Source organism: Dasypus novemcinctus, chromosome 19 (assembly GCF_030445035.2).
Source record: "Dasypus novemcinctus isolate mDasNov1 chromosome 19, mDasNov1.1.hap2, whole genome shotgun sequence".
NCBI lineage: Eukaryota > Metazoa > Chordata > Mammalia > Cingulata > Dasypodidae > Dasypus > Dasypus novemcinctus.
Window position 1 is genome coordinate 30,862,219 of NC_080691.1, and position 22,543 is coordinate 30,884,761.

General features: G+C 44.2%; 2 protein-coding genes across 2 annotated transcripts in view; both read right to left on the reverse strand.

Moving 5' to 3' along the window:
* Positions 1-218: 218 nt before the first annotated feature.
* C19H12orf43 (chromosome 19 C12orf43 homolog) lies at positions 219-10,101 on the reverse strand. The gene is made up of 6 exons (XM_004464638.4): positions 9,924-10,101; positions 5,119-5,161; positions 4,905-5,003; positions 2,395-2,468; positions 1,732-1,822; positions 219-1,198 (listed from the first exon to the last, which is right to left on the reverse strand). The coding sequence occupies exons 1-6, from the start codon at positions 10,066-10,068 to the stop codon at positions 862-864; spliced, it is 789 nt and encodes a 262-aa protein (XP_004464695.1). The 5' UTR covers positions 10,069-10,101; the 3' UTR covers positions 219-861.
* Positions 10,102-19,823: 9,722 nt separating this feature from the next.
* Positions 19,824-22,543, reverse strand: part of OASL (2'-5'-oligoadenylate synthetase like) — a 37,051-nt gene continuing 34,331 nt past the window's right edge. The window contains exon 12 of the mRNA XM_058281001.2: positions 19,824-21,447. Within this exon, the coding sequence (XP_058136984.1) occupies positions 20,944-21,447 (504 nt within the window). The 3' untranslated portion in view covers positions 19,824-20,943. The remainder of the gene's footprint in view (positions 21,448-22,543) is intronic.

Sequence of the window (22,543 nt, forward strand, 5' to 3'; positions counted from 1 at the left end):
AATTTCACCTTGACCCTGACCTTCTGCTCCTTCCTGCAGAATACTCCTGTCATTATGAAACCCAATCCACAGGCTCCGGGAGGCCTGCCGTCTTGAAGCTCTGAAGTGAAACCCATCTCCTGGGGTGTAGGCAGGGAATCCCACATGTGTGATGCTTAGGTGAATGGCCTCAGCAGGACTCAGTGTTGACCGGGAGGCAGCACCCAAAGCGCTTGAAGTTTGGGGTCCCACAGTTTATTTTTGACAAGTTGGTTGACTCAGAGACAACGATGGCACATGGTATATTCACAAATGTGGAGAAAGAAAATTCTGGAAAATGAGGGGGGCAGGGAGAATCTCTGTCCTCCTTTTCCAGACGCATTTGTTATCCAAGTGATGTGGCCTGCGGGGAGAAGTACAAAGCTTGTTCTGGGCTTCGGCATCTCAGGGGCTACTTCCTTCCTTTTCTAAAGACTGTCTCTCACACTGGAGCTGAGGTGACAGGGAAGGAGAAAGGTCTTCCTTTACTTGCCCACCTCAGATAGCACCAGGGAGGTGGAAGCTTTACCACTGGACAACCAGTCTTGAATAACCGGAAGGCTCCTTCTTCCCAAGGTCATGGAATGTTCTAGTCCCACAGGTCTGCCCCAGCCCTCAGTGGGAGCAGAGAGGCAGGGCCGGCCTGCTTAAGCTTCCATCCCCAACAATTCCATCCCCTCGGCCCCTGGGCAAGCCCCAGTCCTGCCAAGGGTCTCCTGGGCAGCAGGAACTTGCCAGCCAAGTCCCTGAACTCAGAGGGGGAGGGAGGGGCTTGGAAATGGCTTGTCCCCAGTGGGCACCTCATCCTCGGAGCTAGCTGGGCCCTGTGCCCCCAGGCGGGGGTCAGTTTACAGGCACGGCTGCTGCCGTCTTTGCTCGTGGGAAGGCAGAAGCTTCACTGTCCTTCTTGACCTTTTTCTTCCTTTTCTTCTTTTTGATCCCAAGTGATGTCTGGTCCCCATTAAGCTTGGTTGCTTCCTTTTCCTGCTCCTGGACTCTGCCTGTGGCGGTGGTGGCTGTGGCCGAGGTGGTACTGGCCTCCTTCTTGGCTTTCTTTTTCTGCTTCTTTTCCTCTTTAATCACCTTGACAGGGCCGTGGATGGCTGACTCCTGGAGAATGTCGGAAGCTGACACGGCTGCCTCCTGGCACCGCTTCCACTCCTCGTCGCTGTTGTCGCTGCTGCAAAGGGAGGATAGTCTGGATCAGTTGGAGTCGGGACGGGGTCCCAAAGCTGGGGCCCACAGCCTCTCATGGCTCCCCCCAGTCTAAGCCATCAGAAAGAGGACACAGAGGGAGGCAGTGAAAGAGCTCAGGCTTGTGAGTGAGGCAGACCAGCATTCAAGCACTGGCTTCCCTCGTCGCAAGCCGTGTGACCTCATTAAGTGACTTAACCTCTCTGAGCCTCTGTGTTCTCTAAAATGGGGTTCTTAACACAGCCCAGGCCTCACGGGGATGTTCCAGGAGGCTAATAGGATAGAGTGCTATGTGAGGTGTTTGGCCCAAGACGGGTGCTTAAAACGCAGTAAACACCCAACCCAGACCCCAGCAGAAGCTCTTTGTCCTCCCTCCTGAATGCAGTACTTCTCCAGCTACCACATATGGCCCCTTCCTTGGCCTGGCCCTGACCGTAGTCTGCTGGGCTATTCTCAGCGACCAGCTGAGAAAGTGGGAGCTAAAAGTTGGGAATGTGAGGAAAGGGTATGAAATCTCACCTGGAGCTGGAGGGGAGTCGCTTTCGGCAGGGCTGGGGAGAAGCTTCCTTCTCAGGGCCTTCAGGGATGGATGTGAAGAAGAGGCGGAAGCCTAAAACCAAAGGGGCCACGGTCAACACCCCACATGCCGACCCTCCTCCTGGATGCCGAGGCTGCCCCGTCTCTGCATTCAAGTTGCTCCTACTCCAGCAGCAAAGTCCCAGGAATCATGGTCGCCTGACTACAAAAGGACACGCTGATGACCAGAGGCACAGTAACGCTTATTGTAGCCAGAGGATGATTTGCTCGAGGGGGATTCAGCTGCCAAATCAGGTCAGTGAAGTGCCCAGAAGCTTCTGGAAGCAGAGTTCCAGAAGCAGGTAGCTGGGCCCCTTACCCCAGGCAGCCTCCAAAGCGGTAAATGACCTGGGCGTGGGGCAGTGGCATGTGGTGGTAAAGAGTTCCTGCTCAGAGTTAGACAGGTGAAGTCACTTCAGGCAAGTGACTTCACTTTTCAGAGCCTCCGTTTCCCTGTTTGTAACTCAGGGTATCATCGTAAAACTGGCCTTACAGCTGGAGCTAAGCAAATGAAAACGCTAATATAACAAAACCGTATCGCCCAGCTCCAGGCATGTGGTAGTTGTTTAACAGTTTAACAACTGTTATAATAATATACCTACTCACCATCGTCCTCTGAGTGAGCTTTCTGTACCTCAGCCTTTGTTGGTTCCTTCTCTACTTCTGAGATGGTAATGGAGCTAAGGAGGGAGGAGATGTCAATTTAAGATGAGATTTAAAATAATTTTTCTTTATCATCTTTTTAAAAAATGATATAGATTACACAAAAGAGATTTTAAAAAATTTAACAAAAATTTTTTAAATTAAAAATAAGTGGGCGGATTATGTGATCTTTTTAAAATTTTTATTTTTCACATTTCTCAATTAGATGTACTGGGTACATATACATGTGATCTTAAAGAAAAAAGCAGAGAGATCCACTGGCCTGATAAGAATGCTCATACCTACACCTATAACCTAGTGAATAGCTCCTGCCAGCTCAACCTACAATGTTTCATTTGTTCAAACTCCATTTTATTCCAGAAAGGATTGAAAGAAAGTTGTAAAGATATTCACATTATAACAAAATGAATATAACTTAAAATAGGGCAAAGAGAAAATAAGGACAGGATGGACAGAAAGAGCCAGAAATGTCAGGAGGTCCTATATACTTGCTAGAGAAGGCACACATTTGTTCTGAGCTTTCCAGCAGCAAGCAAGAAAAAAGAAACGACTTCTCCCTAGAGGCAGAGAAGGACCAGGGAGAACTGCTGAGACCAGGAGCATGTCTCTGGTGAATGGTGATGGACGTGTTACTGAGCAGTGCAGAGACCAACGTTCTCAGCAGTGTCCCTGCCGCAAACACAATGCCCTGGGCTCTTTCTCCAAACTCCTTCCATATAGGCCAAGGGCACCCCCAAAGCCTGTATAGGAAAAGCAATCTGGGGAGAGGCAATGGAGAACAACTCAGTGGTTTTCAAGCCAGGGTGACACTGCCCCATGGGGGACATGTGGCAATGTCACACCTTGCCGGGAGGGGGTGCTGTTGGCATCTAGTGCATAGTGGCCAGGGGATGCTGTTAATTATCCTCGAAAGCACAGCACAGCTCCACCACAAAGAATAATCCAGTTCCCAGTGTCACCAGTGCCAAGGTAAAGAAACCTGCTCTAATGCAAGGGATCAACTGGGGCATTCTGCTGTCCACCTGGGAAGTGTCCCACTGTGGCTCACTGCAATGGCAAGCAGGCCTTGCTCACCCTGAGGCCAGTCAGGAGGGAAAGACTATGGTCCTGCAGATCAAGATGAGGGACTTCCACCCATGCCTGCCAGCATCTGCCCAACATTCTGTTCTCAGGAGAGTGCTTGGTTTACTCTATGGGAGGGCTTGCCTGTCTTTTGAGAGGACTGCTTCAAATTGTGGGAAGGTGGCCCCAACTTCCTGGCCTCCCTCTTAAAACCTGCTAGGGCTCCGCCAATCAGGAAGGGATCTAGACCAGCAGAGCCCACACGGGTTCCATGGTATGCCGATCTGTCTTCCACGAAACAAAGGCACTGTGGTCAAGTGCGTTTGGAAAATGAAGTTACAAAAGTCCCTTAATGCAGGAATTCTCAACACCTGAATATACTATTAGAAATCTAAATCTCCGAGGGTGTAGAGTGCAAATGGATGAGTATTTCTCAAACTGCTTTGCTACTGGACGCTCTTTGGGTGTTTTTTTTTTTTTTTATTTCTCTCCCCCTCCCCCACCCCAGTTGTCTGTTCTCCGTGTTCATTCGCTGTGTGTTCTTCTGTGACCGCTTCTATCCTTATCAGCGGCACTGGGAATCTGTGTTGCTTTTTGTTGAATCATCTTGTGTCAGCTCTCCGTGTGTGCCGTGCTATTCTTGGGCAAGCTGCACTTTCTTTTGCGCTGGGTGGCTCTCCTTAAGGGGCGCACTCCTTGCGCGTGGGGCTCCCCTATGCGGGCGACATCCTTGCATGTAACGGCACTCCTTCCGCGGATCAGCACTGCACGTGGGCCAGCTCCACATGGGTCAAGGAGGCCCGGGGTTTGAACCGCGGACCTCCCATGTGGTAGGCAGATGCACTATCCATTGGGCCAAGTCCACTTCCCCTTTGGGTGTTTTTTGGCACCTACATTAGGAAGGTCGACTTGTATCTTCACAGACTGTATTTTCAATGTGTGCTAGAAATGTAAGAAAGGTAACTGGCAGAAGTGCTTGGCACACAGAAAATACCCGAGAAACATTAATTCCATGTGTTTTTTGCCCTCTCCTGGAGAGAATGAGCTCTTGCTCCTCGGGGTTCCTCTCTTATTCTGGTAGCAGGATAATGCAGTGGCTAAGAGCAGGGGCTTTGCAGACAGACACACCTGGGTTCGAGTCCCAGCTGTGCCCCTTACTTCCTGTGACTTCAGGCAAACATTTCCCCTTGCTGAAAGCCTCTGTTTCCCCCAAAGGAGAAAAAGGATAATAAGAGAACCTCTCTGGTGGGGTAATTACATGAATGCAGTGAGATAAGGTAGGTCAAGGGCTTGTCACAATGCCTGCTGGCACAACAGGGGCCCAGGGCCAACGTGCGCCTTTACTGGTCCTATTACTGAGGGCAGGGAGAGAGGGGGGACGCTTTGGTTACCTGTCCAGCAGGGCTCCCAGCTTCTTGGCTACGTGGGCTCGGAATTCGGGGGTGGTCTGAAGCTCGTTCCCATCCTGTTCATGCTCATCCACCTTACACCTACAACGCACACAAAAGGACCTCACCGCCTGCCAGCTCAGGGGCTGCCGCATGCGGCCAGGGATCAGTATGTGGTGAATGGATGAATGATCCTTGAACTCAAGGTGCACAGTACCTGAGGCTTGGCTGGGTGGTTGGCAGCTGGTTATTTGTAGCATCTGCGGAAACAATGAACAGAGGCATTTATAGAGGAAACAATGACAAAAACAACAGCTGTTGTGTGCAAGGCAGAAGTTTAAGTGATTTATGTGTACAACTCACTGAAACTTCCCAACAACCCCATGCAAGGGGAAACAGAGGCAAGGAAATGTAAAATAACTTGGACAGAGTCCAATAGCTAGTCAGTGGAAGAGCTGGGATGAGGAAACACCCTCTTTACCACCATGCTGAACAGGTAAGTCTAACTGCAGTTAAAATAAATTAATTTTCAAATAGTTTTAAACCCACAGGACAGTTGCAAAAATAACACAAAATCAAGAGAGAATTCCAATATACTCCCTAGCCGATACCAATTTTTAACATTTTGCCACATTTTGTCTTTCCTTCATTCCTCCCTCCTTACCTCTCTCTCTTTTTCTAAACATTTCAGAGTAGGTTGCATACATCACTTAATACTTCCACCTATATTTCCTAAGAACTAGGATATTCACTTAATGTAACCACATTAAGTGCAGTTATCAAGTTTCTGACTTTAATTTGATTCCAGAATCAAATTACTGACTGCCTACTATATGCCTGCTGTGTGCTAATGCTGTGGAAGACAGAGAGGGTGGTTCAGTCATGTTGACCAAAATGACGTTGGGGACGCTTGGCCAGATGGCTGTCACTCAACCAAGGACTTACTGCCTATTATTACTCAGGTATTTTGTTTGCTGAACAAACTAGACAAATACCCCTGCAGTCATGGATATTCCAACTAGTTGGTAAAGACAGATAACAAACGCACAAAATACAAAATTAGATAAAGATAAGTGTATGGGGAAAAAAAAAGGCAGGGAGTTCTGGGGGGGTATCATTTTAAGGGAGGGCTTTGCTGATAAGGTAACATTTGAATGGAGATTGCGGTTGTGAGTCAAGTGTATACCTGGGGAAGAACTTTCTAGGCAGAGGACAGCTGTGTATACCTGGGGAAGAACTTTCTAGGCAGAGGACAGAGCACCTGCAGAGGCCCTGAGGCAGGATTTTAGGCCCAGCAAGGAAGCTGGTGGGGCTGGTGGGGCTGGAGCCCAGTGAGCTGGGGGAGCAGCTGAGGTGGAGAACTCAAGGCAGTCAGACCACGAAGGGCCTGGTAGACCAAAGTGAGGACCTGGACTTTAAGGGAGATGAGGATTCCGAGCAGAGGAGAAGCAGGAATTAAGGTTTTTCAACAGAATCCCTCTAGCTGCTGTGTGGAGACAGACCGCAGTGGGACAAGGGCAGAAGCCGGGAGACTGCTGCAGGCATGGAGGTAGGCAGAAGTGGTTGCAGCCTGGATACATGTATTTTGAAGACCGAGGCAAAAGGATTTGTCAATGGCCTGGAAAGAGTATAAAAAGATGAATGAAAGATACTCTGAGGTTTCAGACTTGAATAACTGGATAAAAGGTATATATAAGGGGCCAATTGAACAAAATGGCACTGGGTAACTCTGGGCCCAACTCCAGGGGGCATTATTCACACTGTGTTCTATGTCAGTGTGTGCGGGAGAACAACAACACAGAACGCAGAGTGCCCGATGCCCGGGGAGTTGGGGAACACCAGGTCCTTCTTTTTTTTTTTTTTAAGATTTATTTTATTTATTTCTCTCCCTTTCCCCCCCTTGTCTGCTCTCTTGTGCCCATTTGCTGTGTGTTCTTCTGCGTCTGCTTGCATTGTCAGGTGGCAGTGGGAAATTGCGTCTCTTTTTTGTTGTATCACCTTGCTGCGTCAGCTCTCCGTGTGTGTGGTGCCACTCCTGGGCGAGCTGCGCTTTTTTCACATGGGGCGGCTCTCTTTGCGGGGTACACTCCTTGCACATGGGGCTCCCCTACACGGGGGCGTCCCTGTGTGGCACAGCATTCCTTGTGCGTGGCAGCACTGTGCATGGGCCAGCTTACCATACGGGTCAGGAGGCCCTGGGTATTGAACCCTGGACCCTCCATATGGTAGACGGATGCTCTATCAGTTGAGCCACGTCCACTTCCCAGGTCCTTCTTCTTGAGCACATAACCACATGGAAGAGGAGTACCTCCTCTGTCATGACCATCGAGCAATGGCTGTGAGGTATTGTCATGGTACAGAAACAGTATTAGACCCCAGAGGGAGGCAAACTTCAGTTGAGTCCTGGCTCAGTCACCAACAAGCAGTGTGACCTTGGGCAAGTCACTTTCCCTCCCTTAGGCTTTCTATTCCTCATCTGTAAAATCGTGTTGGAAATAATTTCCAGAGTTATTGTGAGGACTTATTGAAGTTTTATATTGCTGTGAACACTTTGTTTGCAGGTCCATCTTCTACTTGGATTTGTAAGCTATTCCAGTATATGGTCCGCCTTGTTCATCTTTGTATCCTTAGCTTCCTGGCATAGTGCCTTAATGTGAAATAAATGTCGCATAAATGAATCAAAGTGTATGTTGGCCTCAGATGAAAGGACAAGTGGTTTCAAGGTCTGGGTAACTGGATCTTCATTGCTGGATTTAAAAGCTGTATCTGGAGGTTACCTTAATAAAACAGTGGTTGATACTTTCACCCAGTCAGGGACCAAAGTGTGGGAGCTTTGGCCCTAACAGGCACTTGTCTGCGGTGGGGACTGCTGCAGCAGTAGTTAATGGGATGGGTCTGGAGTCAGACGGATCTGGAATAGACATCTGGTCTGTCACTAACAGGCCAGATAACCTTGGCCAAGTCACTTCACCTTTATGAGCATCAGCTTTCCTATGTGTACAATGGGGCTAAAAATTCCCTCTTAGTGATACAGCTGGAAAGGTCAACCAGCAATGAATACACATATTTAGAACAGAGACATGGTGAGCGCTCAGCTCATGGTGGCTGTTATGATCAGAATTATCCAAGAATGTACATCAAGTGTCCAGCATCTTGCATGGCACATAGTAGGAACTCAGTAAGTGACAGCACTTATTACAGCAGCTGCATCTACTTTGAACAGAAGGGGATTTCTGACAGTGGGGGGAAAAAAAGTAAGTTGTAAAGCTGGTGCTTTGGGTGCCACTTGTCATTGTACATCTCTTTATATGCTGTTCAAAACAAGTTCATGTTTGAGCCTCACAATAACCGTAGGGGTCAGGCATTTTACAGATGAGCCAACTGGAGCTCCCAGAAGTTAGGTTACTTGTCCAGGACCAGCATCAGAACTGGAACTTCCTACCAAATTCTCCTTCCCCTGCCACATAGGAATCCATTCTGTCAAAGCTGAAGCCACTGGGATTCCAGCTTTCATGAAGCTTACATCACATACCTGTCATGTCATAAACATTGGTGGAGTCAGCACAGGCCAGGGTTGACTCAAGGTGTTGGGGATGCAGAGATGAAAGAAAAAAAGGGAAACAAGACAAGAGGCAATTGTAGAAGAAAAGAAAGTACCATCTATGAAGGGAATCATAGAAAGTTTGATGGTGACACAAAGAAGGTATCTAACCCATACGTGGAGGATTGAGAAAGCTTCACCAGAGGTGGGGTCTGAGCTGTATTAAAGGATGAGTGGGAGGGGGAAAGCAGTCTACACTGAAAGAACCACCACATTATTGCCACCATTTATTGGCCTTTATTTAATATGCCTCAAGCACTCTAGATGCTTCATCTCAGTTACTTCTCAACCTTATGGGATGGGTACTACAGATGAGGAAACTTAGGTACAGTGAGATTTAAGTACCTTGCCCAAGTTCTCATTGCTGGTGAGCAGTGGATGAGATGGAAAGGCAGGTCTGTAGAAAAAGCATGCAAAGAACACTGCAGAGTTATGGTAACTAGAGGTGAGCAGGTATAGTGTGGCAGACGTACAGGAAAGGAGAGAAAGGCAAGAGAATGGATCACCAAGGAGTTTATAAATTCTTTTAAACAAATGCAGGGATTCTTAACGTTGCTTTGTCATGGCCTCTTTGGGCAGCCTGAAACCTGGATCCCCTTCTCAGAATAATTTCTTCAAATGCATAAAATACAACACATAGCATTTCAAAGAAAACAAATGATACTGAAACTCAGTTATCATTATATAAGAAAGCAAAATTTGTGATATTAATATATGCGATTTTGCATTAATGCATTCAATCAGATCTAGAGGTGGGTGTAAAAACTGTTATGTCAAAGCAGAGATAAGTGTACATGATTTTTTCCCAACATTTTAGTCTGATTAAAATGCTATTTTGATATATGTGCCACGACTGTAATGAGATAAGAAAAATCTGTTAGGACAAAGTAACAGGTATTGCCAAAACTACGGTGGTTTGTCGTCGACATGCAGGACGGAAGGCGATGTTAAATTTCAGTTGGAGGTTAATAAAAGCAAAGATTCCTTTTTTTTTCACTTTCCAAATTCACGAACCCCTGGATTCTATAGGATTCGCTCCTATACTGGGGGGCTGGGGGTTTATTCCTAGGGCAACAAGCCGAAGAATAACAGGCTCAGAGACCTGCGTGTCAGAAACAGCTCAGGGTCAGCCGCAGGGTGGACAACGTGCTGGAGGCGGGGAAAACCTGGATGTGAGAGTCCAGGAAGGGGGATCATCCCGGAGAGGTGATGGCGGCCTTCCTACGGTACGGTAGTGAGGACGGAGCGAAGGAAGCAGACTTAAGAAACACTTTGACCCCTCAGTTTCCCGGCTGGATAATGGAACAACATTCGCAGCTTTACCTGCCTGCGCTTTAAATCAGAACTCCAACCAGTCCCAGGAATTCTCTAGGTGAAAACCCCAGGCCCCTCGGCCACTCTCCCCGAGCACAGCTCCCTACCGGCTTTTGGCATTTTCGGCTTTGCGGGTCGCTGCTCCAAGCCCCAAGCCGGCATCGCCGCTTCACGGCAACGCGCCAACTCCTCCGCGTCGCTACTACTGCTGCTGCTTTCGGAATCGCTCATGGCGCCAGTGGGAGCCGCCATCTTGGCCCACCGCTAAGGGTTGTGGGAAGCTCCGCCATTAACCACTCTCTTTTACGACGCTACGTGAGAGTGGAGCAGCATAGAGAATTGTGGGGATTGTAGTTCATGGCCCCCGTGAACTATCCCGGCGGGGTGCGTTGTGGGGGTGGTCTCAGAACGGGAGAGGTGGAAGGTACTAAGAGAGCAACGTCTGCATCCTTGACTCTCCTTGTGAACCCACGTACATATAATTTGTTTTCATAAATGAATTTGTAGTGTATATATTACACTGAAACGTGTTTGTTTTATTTTTAACTAAAGACAATATAGTGGAAATCTTTCTATGTAAACAGTATAGAAGGGCATAAAGCAAAGTTGAAGTTCCTCCAACTGGTCTCCTGTCTTCCCATTTCCGTTCTCCAGAAGCAGTTACTAACAAATTCTTATGTATACTTTTGGAAATTTTTTTGCATATTGACAAACATCTTTATCTTTTTTATCTTTAAGGACATGGATGATACTAAACAAATCATTACAGACCTTGCTTTTATGTCTAGCACTGTATCTTTTTAAAAAATTTTTATGTATTTTTAAGAGAGACATTAAAAAATTTTTACACACAAAAAATTAAGGGATTCCCATATGCCGCAGTCCTCACACCTTCCACCCCTCCCCACATTAACAACTTCTTTTCATTCGTGTGTTACATTCATTGCAAATGATGAACACATTTGGAGCATTGCCACTAAGCATGGATTATAGTTTACACTCACTCCCACCCAATTCTGTTAACACTATTTTAAAGGTTCTGAGGTCGTACATATACCTCTACTTCATTCTTTCTAATACCTACTAAGCATTACATTGTATAAATGTACCATAATTTATACATAATTTCCTCTAATGATGGAAATTGAGATCAACACCAGTTGTTGTTTTTTTTTCTATTTATTTCTTTTATTGTTTCTTAAATTTAAATTTTTATAAACACTTCTCTCTCCCCAGCCTGGTAACCCCAATCTGCTTTCTCTTGTGGAAAACTTGTTATTCTAATCATCTAAAGGATATACAATTTTTGTTCATATGTGTCTTGCTTGTTTCTCTGAGCATAATGTTTTCAAGCTTCTTCCATGCTACATCATGTCTCACATCTTCATTCTTTCTTATGACTGAATCATATTCCATTGTGTGTATATACCACATTTTGTTTATCCATTCATTTATTGATGGGCATTTGGATTGTTTCTAGTTTTTAGCTATTGTGAATAATGCTTCTATAAGCATGGGTGTACAAATAATCTGTTTACAACCCTGTTTACATTCTATTTGGGTATATACCTAGATGTGGGAATGCTGGGTCAAATGATAATTCTATATTTAACTTTTAGAGGAACTGTCATATTGCTTTCCACAGTGTGGCACCATTTTACATTTCCAACAACAATGCACTAGAGCTCCAATTTTTCCAAATCCTTTCCAACACTTGTTATTTTCTATTTTTTAAATAATAACCATCCTTGTGAGTGTGAAGTGGCATCTCATTGTGGTTTTAATTTGGATTTCTCTAAAGGCTAGTGATGTTGAGCATCTTTTCGTGTGTTTATTGGCCATCTGTATATCACCTTTGAAGAAATGTCTATTCAAGGCCTTTGTTCCTTTTTTAAAATTGGGTTGTTTGTCTTTTAGTTGTTGAATTATAGGAGTTTTAAAAATATATTCTGGATATTAAATCCTTAACTGATATATGGTGTGAAACTGTTTTCTCCTATTCTGTAGGCTGTCTTTCATTTCTTGATAATTTTAACTCTTATATCTAGATCCTTGAGCTGTTTTGAGTTTATTTTTGTATATGGTGTGAGGTAGGGGGTCTATCTTCATTTTTTGCATTTGTGTGTCCAGTTATCTCAACACCATTTGTTGAAGAGAGTATTCTTTCCCACTACATATACTAGATACCCTTGTAAAAAAAATCAATTTGCCATAGATGTATGGGTCTATTTCTGGATTTTGAATTCTGTTCCACTGATCCATTTACCTATCTTTATGCCAGTATGACATTCTTTTGATTACTGTTGCTTTGTATACAATCTGAAATCAGGAAGTGTGAATCCTCCAACTCTGTTTTTCTTTTAAAGATTGTTTTGGTTATTAAGGGCCCCTTGTATTTCCATACTAATTTTGAGGATCGTTTCTCCATTTCTGCAAAAAAAAAAAAAACTCCTGGAATTTTAATAGGGATGGTATTGACTTTGTATTTTAACAATATTAACTCTTCCAATTCACAAACCTGGGATATTTATCCATTTACTTAGGTCTACTTTACTTCTTTTTTTTTTTCTTTTGTTTATTCAGGAGGCACCGGGAACCGAACCTGGGACCTCCCATGTGGGAGGTGGGTGCTCAAATGCTTGAGCCACATCTGCTCCCAACTTTGGTCTACTTTAATTTCTTTCAGCAGTGATTTGTAGTTTTCAATATACAAGTCTTTTGTATCCTTAAATTTTTTTCCTCTGGTAAATAGAATTATTTCCTTAATTTCCCCTTTGGATTGTTTATTGCTAATGTGTAAGAAACAATTTTTTTTTTATGTGTTGTTCTTTGTACCCTGCCACTTTGCTGAATTTATTTAGTATCTCGTAGTTTTCATGTGGATCCCTTTGGGTTTTTTATATATAAGATCATGTCATCTGCAAAAAGAGATAGTTTTACTTCTTCTTTTAAATTTTGCATACCTTTTATTTCTTGTCTTCATGTAATTTCTCTGGCAAGAACTTCTAGTATGATATTGAATAGCAGTGGTGAAAGTGGGTGTCCTTGTCTCATTCCCCATCTTAGGACAAAGCTTTAAGTCTTTCACCATGGAGTATGATGTTAGCTGTGGGTCTTTCATAATTGGCCTTTATCATGTTGAGAAAGTTCCCTTCTATTCTTATTTTTCTGAGTGTTTTTTTTTAAGGTTTATTTAATTTATTTATTCCTCCCCTCCCTGCCCCATTGTTTGCGCTCATTGTTTGCTCTCTGTGTCTGGTAGTCTTCTCTTTAGGAGGCTCCAGGAACTGAACCTGGGACCTCCCATGTGGGAAAGAGGTGCTCAATTGCACGAGCCACCTCAGCTCCCTGCTTTGTTGTGTCTCATTGTCTTTCCTTTTCATGTTTCCTTGTTCTGTCATCTTGATTCAACAACTCATCACACTTGCCCATCACACCAGCTCACTGTCTTGCTCTTCTTCTCCAGGAGGCACCGGGAACCAAACCCAGGACCTCCCATGTGGTAGGTGGGAGCTTAATCACTTGAGTAACATCTGCTTCCCGAGTGTGTTTTTTTTTCTTCTTGTTTTAAAATTAAAGTTAATAGATCACAAGGGATGTTATATTAAAAAACATAAAAAAATAAAAAACATAAGAGGTTCCCCAATATAACCCACTCCCCACCCCCCACCACATCATTTTTGTAAATTGTATTTTTTTGGAGATATATTCATCACACAAAAAAGTTACACTAAAAAATATAAGAGGTTCCTCTAAACCCCTCACTCCCCCATCCCACTCCTCCCACACCAACAACCTCCCTCATCATTGTGGCACATTCATCGCACTCGGTGAACACATTTTGGGGCACTGCCGCACTACACAGATAATAGTTTACCCTGTAGTTTGCACTCTCCCCCAGTACATTCAGTGGGTTATGGTAGGATATATAAAGTCCAGCATCTGACCCTGTAGTATCATTAAGGACAACTCAAAATCCCAAGAATGCCCCCACATCACATCTCTTCTACCCTCTCCCTGCCCTCAGCATCTACTGTGGACACTTTCTCCACCTTGATGCTAAACTGTCTGCTATTACTCATCACAATAGTTTTATAGTAGAATATCAGTAAGTCCGCTCTAGTCCATATTTTATTTCTCCATTCTGTGGACCCTGGGATGGTGATGTACTCTCCACCTCTAGATCAAGAGGGGCTTAGATTCCATGTGGATGATGGATGCAATTCCTCTACTTATAGTTGTAGGCACTCTTGATTCCCTGGTATGGTGGTTGACCATCCTCACCTCCCTGTTAGCTGACCTGGGTAAGATCAACGAACCAGAGAGTAGGAGTCACCACTCTGCTGAGGCTCAGGGCCCAGCTGGTACATGGACTGTCCAGAGATTCAAGTTTCCTGAGTATGGATCATCCCTAGTGCCAACCACAGGTTCAGTAAAAGTGACAGAAGAGGCATGTGTAGAAAAGTCACATCTGAGTCTAGCTCTGTCACACTCAGGAGCACACATTCCAAAGTAGGGCCCTCTGACATGGCACTGAGTGTTTTTTAAGCTCCAGAAAGGGTGCTGGGTTTTGTTGAATGCCTTTTCTACATCCATTGAGATAATTATGCACTTACCCCCTTCATTCTATTTATGTATTTTATTCCACAGATTGATTTCCATATGTTGAATCACCCTTGCATTCCTGGGATGAATCTCACTAGGTCATGGTAAATAATCTTTTTACTATGTCATTGGATCAAGCTTGCTAGCATTTTGTTAGGGATTTTTACATCAATATTCATAAGGGAAATTGGCCTGTAATTTTCATTTCTTGTGATGTCATCACCAGGCTTTGGTTTCAAAATAATGCTAGTCTCATAATGAATTAAGAAGTATTCCCTCCTGTTGAATTCTTTGGAAGAGTATGTGAAGGATTGGTATTAATTCCTCTTTAAATGTTTGGTAGAATTCACCAGTGAAGCCATATGGTCCTGGATTTTTCTTTGGTTGCATGTACCCCTTTCCCCCCCTCCCAGATGGCCCCCTTATCAATTTTGCTCATTTTTTTGGGAAGATTTATTTATTTATTTATTTCTCTCCCCTTCTCCCCCACCCCGGTTGTCTGTTCTCTGTGTCTGTTTGTTGCGTCTTCTTCTTTGTTCGCTTCTGTTGTTGTCAGCAGCACGGGAATCTGTGTTTCCTTTTGTTGTGTCATCTTGTGTCAGCTCTCTGTGTGTGCGGCACCATTCCTGGACAGGCTGCACTTTCTTTTGTGCTGGGTGGCTCTCCTTATGGGGTGCACTCCTTGCACATGGGGCTCCCCTATGCGGGAGACACCCCTGCGTGGCATGGCACTCCCTGCACACATCAGCACTGCGCATGGGCCAGCTCCACATGGGTCAAGGAGGCCCGGGGTTTGAACTGTGGACCTCCCATGTGCTAGATGGACGCCCTAACCACTGGGCAAAGTCCGCCGCCAATTTTGCTCATTGTTTATGCTTGTTGTCTGTCTCTTCTTTAGGAGACACTGGGACCCAAACCCGGGACTTCCTATGTGGCAGATAGGTGCCCAACTGCTTGAGCCACATCCACTCTTGTTTTTGTTTTTTTTGCTTGCTGTCTTCTCATTGTCTTGCTCATTGTTTTTTGCTCAATGTCTGCTCTTTGCTATTACTTGTTGCTTTCTCACTGTTTTTTACTCATTGTCTGCCCATTGTTTTTGGTTGGTCTGCTTGTTGTTTGCTTGTCTTCTTTAGAAGGCACCAGGAACTGAAACTGGGACCTCCCATGTGGGAGGCAGGTGCCTAACTGCCTGAGTCACATCCACTCTCCCTTTAGGAAGGTTTTTGATTATTGATTCCATCTCTGTACTTGTTATATATTTATTGATTCCATCTCTGTACTTGTTTTCTATTTATTCTTTTGTTAATTTGGGTAATTGATGTATTTCTAGGAATTTTTCCATTTCTTCTAGATTATCTAGTTTGTTGGCACACAATTGTTCATATTTTCTTATAATCCTTTTTTATTTCTGTAAGGTCACTAGTGCTATCACCATTTTCCTTTCTGATTTTAGCTATTTGCGTCTTTTCTCTTTTTCTCTTTGTCAATCTAGCTAAAAGTTTGTCACTTTTATTGATTTTTTTCAAAGAACCAACTTTTGTTTTGTTTATATTCTTAATTGTTTTTCTGTTCCCCATTTTATTTACCTCTAATCTTAATTATTTCCTTTCTTCTACCAACTTTCAGCTTACTTTGCTCTTGTTTTTCTAGTTCCTAAAGATGTAAAGTTAGGCTATTGATTTGAGATCTTTCTTTTTTAATATAAGCATTTATAGCTATAAATTTCCCTCTGAGCACCGCCTTCTCTGCTGTTTTCAACATACTATCTTTATCCTTGGCATTGGACAGTTTGATCATAACATGTCTCAGTGTAGATCTGTTTGGGTTTATCCTGCTTGGAGGTCATTGAGCATCTTGGATTTTTATATTCATAAATTTCATCAGATTTGGGAAGTTTTCTGCCATTATTTCTTCAAATTTTTTTTGCTGGCCCTTTATCCCTCTCTTCTCCTTCCGGGAGATGTATATTGGTATTTGCTTGATGGTGTCCCACAGTGTCCTCAGTCCCTGTTCATTTTCTTTTTCATTCTTTTTTCTTTCTATCCTTAACCTGGACAATATCAGTTTTTTTGTCTTTGACTTTGCTGATCCTTTCTTCTGCCTCCTCCAATCTGCTCTTGAACCCCTCTATCAAATTTTCACTTCAGTTATTATACTTTTCAATGCAAGAATATCCTTTTGCTTCTTCCTTTTAATTTCTATCTTTTTTTCTCTCCTCCTCCCCACCCCCCTGATTTCTATCTTTTTATTGAAATTATCATTCTGTTCATATAATGTTTTCCTGATTTCCTTTAGTTCTTTTTCCATGTTTTCCTTTCATTCTATTCATTGATCCTATTTATGAACATTGTTCTAAGAACTTTGATTAGTAATTCCAGAGACTGCCTTTGCTCTAGAAAATTTTCTGTTGAATTCTTCTTTGTTTTCCTCTGTAACTGGGTCATACTTTCCTATCTCCTTGGATGTTTTGTAGTTTTTTTGGTTGAGAGCTGGAAATTCTATTACGTTGTAGTTATTCTGGGAATCTAATTCTCTCACTCATCAGTCCACAGTCCACCAGACTAAGAAAAAGAAGTATTAAAAAAAAAAAAAAAGGAAGGAAGGAAAGAAAGAAATAGAGAAATGGTGTGGCCACTGTGAAAGACAGTTTGGCAGTTCCTTAGAAAGCTACATATAGAATTACCAAAAGACCTGGCAATCCCACTATTAGGCATATACCTGAAAGAATTGAAAGGAGGGACTCCAACAGATATTTGCATACTGATGTTCATAGGGGCATTATTCATAATTGTCAAAGGATGTAAGCAACCCAAGAGTCCATCAATTGATGAATGGACAAACAAAAATGTGGTATATACATACAATGGAATATTATTCAGCATTAAAAAAGAATGATCTTCCGATTCATGTGACCATATGGATGAACCTTAAAGATACCATGTTGACTGAAATAAGCCACACACAAAAGGACAAGTATTATATGATCTCATTGATATGAACTAATTAGAATAAACAAACTCACAGAGTCAGAATCTACAATGTAGGTTACCAGGGCCTGGGTTGAGGGTAGGGTAGGGAGTTCATGCTTAAAGTGTATAGAATTTCTATTTAGGGTGATTGCAAAGTTTTGGTAATGGATGGTGTGGTGATAGTAGCACAACATTGTGAATGTAATTAACAGTATTGAATTATATATGTGAATGTGGTTAAAAGTGGAAATTTTAGCTTGTATATATGTTACTAGAGTGAAAATTAAAAGGAAAAAAATAGGACTATACAACACAATGTACCCTACTGTATATGATAGGCCATAGTTAATAGTACAATTATAAAAATGATCTTTCCTGAATATAACAAATGTACCTCACTATAGCAAGGTGTTAATAATAGAGCTGTATATAGGAGATCTGTATTTTATATATTTTATGCATGATATTACTATAAACCTAAACTTCTTTAACAAAAAATTATTAATATTAATTTTAAAAAGTGGAACCAACCCAAACATCCATTAACTAATGAATGGATAAATAAAGTATAGCCATACAATGGTATATTAGTAAGGGTTCTCTGGGGAAACAGAACTGACAGGATACACACACATACACATATATACATACAATGTAAACATTGAGCTTTATTATAGGAATTGGCTCACGCCACTGTGGGGAAGGGCAAGTCCAAATTCTGTAGGCCAGGTTGCAAAGTGGAAACTCCCGATGAAGGTTTTCTTTACACTTTAGACGGATTGTATGGTATGTGAATATATCTCAATAAACTTGCTTTAAGAAAAGAAAAAAGAGAAATAGAGGAAAAGAAGAAAAGTAAAAAAAGAAAATACTAATAAGGACAAACCTCCCCACCCACCCACCCAAAATCATGGGGGAAAACACGAGGAAAAAAAATTAATGAAGTGCACTGCTTCTCCAAGTCTCTCGTTATGCGCTGGTGGGAAGCCAGAAGCTGCTGCTTTCAAGGCTGAAACCCAAAACCCAAGGCAGCATTTCTTTTCTGCTCGTCCCTCAGGGATCCGCCAGGCCCAAATTAATAAAAGAGAGAAAGAAAAGAAAAAACAACAACCAAAAAACACAACACAAGAGAGAGAGAGAGAAGTGGTGCACCAGCTCTCTACGTCCTTGTAGCTGCTGGCATAAAGCCAGAAAATGCTGTTTCTGAGAGAAACTGAGGCTAGAGTCTGCCTTCTATGGACCAAACAACACAAAAAAGAGAAAGAAACTCACCCAATGAAAAAGTGCACTGGGTTTTTAAGACTGGTAGATGCTGGTATGAGACCAGAAGCCGCTGCTGCAGAGAGGGTCAAAACCAAGGCCAGAAAAAAAACAACAAAAAACAAAACCAAGGCCAGAGTTGATGCTGTGCGGTGCGTTTTCCAGAGCAGGAGCCACACACACACTGAAGGAAAAAAACCCAAATTCTAGCTCTTACATCCAGGTGGGTGCTGGGTGGGAGGCTGGAAGCACTGCTTCCTATAGGGCCCAAACTGAGGCCAGCCCCTGTGCTGGGGTCCTTCATGGGTCCCTCAGTCAGACCTCACCTCTTACAGGCCTTCCACTTTTAGAGGAGGAGGTTTCCTCTGTCAGCCCGGCCCTGGTCGGCCACTGCCAGAATCTTGGCCTTGTTGCCATGGCTACTGAGCAAAGAGGGCCGGTCTCTGGTTCGTGATTTTGCTTATAAAAGCTGAACTCCCAGCAGCCTCCTGCTTCTTCTGGCACTGCTGTAGTTGTTCTAATTGTCCATTCTGGTTTCAGGGTGACCATCTAGTTTATCCAGTCTCTTCCAGGGCTTTCATTTTTCTAATGCAGGAAGTGATTTGTAAAAACTTCCTTCTCTCGCGTTTTGCACTGGTGCCTTCCCTTTTCTAGCTGAGAAAAATGAGAACCAGGGAGGGAAAGGGAATTGCCTAAGGCCACACAGGATTTAGGGACAGAACAATATCCATTTATTCCAGTAATTCCCAAATCCAGTGGTGCCTCAGAAACACTTTAGGGAACTTGTTATTTGGGTCTCACTAAAAATGTAACTGAATCGGAACCTCTGAGGTAGGACCCAGGAATCTGTATTTCTGCTAATATCCTAGGACTTTGCTACTCAGACTGTACATATTTTACATATGTACATACTGTACATATTTTACATATCTTGTAAAATGCATATTTTACAAGATCTCCAGGTGATTTGTGTACACGTTAAGCTTTGAGAGGCACTGACCTAGGTGATTCTGATGCACAGTTGGATTTGGGAAACACTGTATTTTTCTAGCCCAGGACTTTCCTGTCTGTAGGTTGGAAAAATCTGGGGAGCTTAAAATACTGATTCCCAGGACCCTCCCAAGACCAACAAATTAGAATCTCCGCCATTAAGATACTCCACAACGAAGGATGAACAAAATCACCTTTATTGGTCTTTGGAATACTTTTTTTCATTTTTCCAAGACTTTATTAAATTAAGTTAACTGGCTTCAGACTTTTCTATTCCAAAGGAGAGGAAGGAGATTTAGTCATTCCTTATTAAACAAGAATTTTCCCACTGCCTAAAATGGGGGCTGGACTGGGTATGAAGAAAGATACAAAGATGTGGGCTGGCCTAGCCTGTCTACCCAATGGAAAGGAGGTGCTCTTTTTGCCCCCAAGGTCAAAAGAGGTGGGAAATATGCAGATTACTATTGCTTAATTGCCCAGAGGTTGTTGAGAACCAATGATAAAGTGCATTTTATACACTATGGTAAGTGATGAATCCACCAGAAAGCAGGGCAAAAGGGAAAGGAAAAGGAAAATTGTTACTGGTTGGTTGGGGTCAAAGTGATCACATGATACACTTTGATAATGAGGATGCGGTTATTTTCCTAAAATCCCCAGACTATCAGGTACTGTTTGTGCTTGTTTCAGGAGTTGAGGGTGTCTTAAACTGTGCCATCCTCACTCTCTCAGACTTTGCCTTTTTTCACCTCATTTTCCCTACAGTCCTCCCTTCCCAGAGTTTAGAGGTTCAAACAATTAAGCAACATCCACTAGGACAGCATTATCAACTAAGGAAATAAACTAAGCCCACCCAAATGAGGACAAGCGAGGACTATTTATTCAAGTTTCTCTAGCAAGGGAGTGAGCCACCCACCTTGTGTTTGGCAGAGACTCAAAGGTGGGCAGCAGGGTGGGAAAGCGCGATAGTGGAGAAAGGGGAGGCGTCAGGTGTGCTCTGCCTGGAGACTGTAGGCTGGGGAAGCTGGAGGTGGGCTAGCTAGAACCGGGGCGTCCTGTCTGATCGGTTAGGGGAGCATATTTGGCTTTCTGTGGTTGCTCTTATGTTGGGAGTGGGGGCAAAATTAGGAAAGGTGGCATTGCTGACCAAGTCCTGGCTGTTGGGGGCCGATGACCGAAGGGGTTGGGGTTTGACATCCTGGACTTTTTGCTGCAGTGGTTCTGGGTCAGGAACCGGAAGGAGTGGCTGCCAGGATGAGTTCCGGATTACATGGAGGAAATGCGCAGAGAGGTTTCCCAGAGGCAGCTAGCTCGGTGGAAATGGAACCCCTTTGGCTTTCTTCATGGAGAGGGTGAGGGTGTCGCTGTCTTGGATGCCATAGCTCCCTAAATCCACCCAGTCCTGCAGGACTTGGCCTCGGAACTCGAGCTGCAGCTGCTGCTGCCTGAGCAGCCCCTGCTTGTTTTCAATCTGCTGTTTCAGGCTCAGGATGAAGCTGCTGGGGTCGATGGCATAGGCCTGGCTCCCACCGCGGGGATCCTTCACAAAGACCTGGATCTCTGGGGGGAAGGTTTCCAGCAGACAGATGCGGATGTCAGAGAAGACCCCGTAATAGGCCAAGGAGCAGTGGCTGCTGAGGAGTTGCCGCTCACCGCTGGGCTCCTGGAAGGACAGACGCTGCAGGCCCGAGTAGCCCCGGCTGCGCTGGATTTTCTCCTTAATCTTCCGTATGGACTCATAAGGATGCGTCCTGAGGATCAAATCTGAGTGACCCCACTGCTCCACGGTCACCTGGATGTCCCGTGTCCCCTGGAAGAGAGATGGGGAGAGGTCGAGTTAAACCCAGATGTCCCTGTCAGACAAAAGCTCCCTTTACCTGGCCTCATCTTTTCCACAGCAGCAGCAAACATTCAGAGTGCTAACCCCTTCCGGGCCCAGTGCCGGATGTCTTTCCTCCTCTTACTGAGCTGGGTTCTACTATTATCCCCATTTTACAGCCGAGGAAATTGGGGTTCAGCAGGGTTAATTTACCAAGCATCTAGTAAGGAGCAGAGCAAGGATTTGAACTGAGGTCAGTCAGACCCCAACGCCTGCACACCCCACCGCCACCAGAGGCCACACTCAAGTGCCCGTGAGTCCCAGGCAGCTGAAGAATGCTACCTGGATGCTGGGGAGAGCCTGGCCTCTGGCAGATCCTTTTCAGCAATAACTATGCGTACAGCCCTGCCAACTCTTCTGATTTTTCAAGACAAAAATCTTCATACGGTGTTTTTTTATATACAGGAAAAATCCAGATGCATATATTTTTCAGCCTATCTTTGGGTTTCATTTGGCTGGTGGGGCCTCAGTTTATAATTTCTGCACCATATTATAGAGCCTCCAATGAAGCTTCTGCCTTCGCTCCAGGTAGTTCAGCCTGTTCTGCACGCGTGTTGCCACCCTGCCATCCTCCTCCTCACCAGCCCTTTGCTCTGAGATTTTGTGGCTCTCCCCAGCCTTTGAGGCCCAGCTTAAGCCCCAACTGCTTCTTGGAATCTTCTCTGATGACTTCAGTTAACATTGGTTCTCCATTCCCAGGGTCCCACAAAGACCTAGGTTGAATCCTAGCTCTGCTGCCTCTTAGCAATATGACCCCAGTTAATTAGCTTCACCTCTCTGATCCTCAGCTTCCTCATCTGTAAATGGGGATGAGGAGGAGGAGGAGGAGGAGGAGGAGGATGATATTTGGCCTCTCAGCTTTATAGATTTGCTGTGAGGATCAACTGAGATGGTCCCTGGGCAAGCACTTCCCAAACTGTAAAATGAATTGTGAATGTAATGGGTGATGTTGATTTTTGCCTGGACCATAGGTTTGGCATCACATTATAATACAGTGTAGCATGTTCTGTTCACTGAGTAGCACGTC

Bases quoted from the DNA above. Each gene is read 5' to 3' on its own strand.
- C19H12orf43 (XM_004464638.4), bottom strand. From the start codon at position 10,068: ATGGCGGCTCCCACTGGCGCCATGAGCGATTCCGAAAGCAGCAGCAGT. The intron at 5,162-9,923 runs GTAGGGAGCTGT...TTGTTTCCGCAG, and splicing joins GCCGAAAATGCCAAAAGCCG to ATGCTACAAATAACCAGCTG. The intron at 1,823-2,394 runs GTGAGTAGGTAT...CTTTGGTTTTAG, and splicing joins AGCTCACTCAGAGGACGATG to GCTTCCGCCTCTTCTTCACA.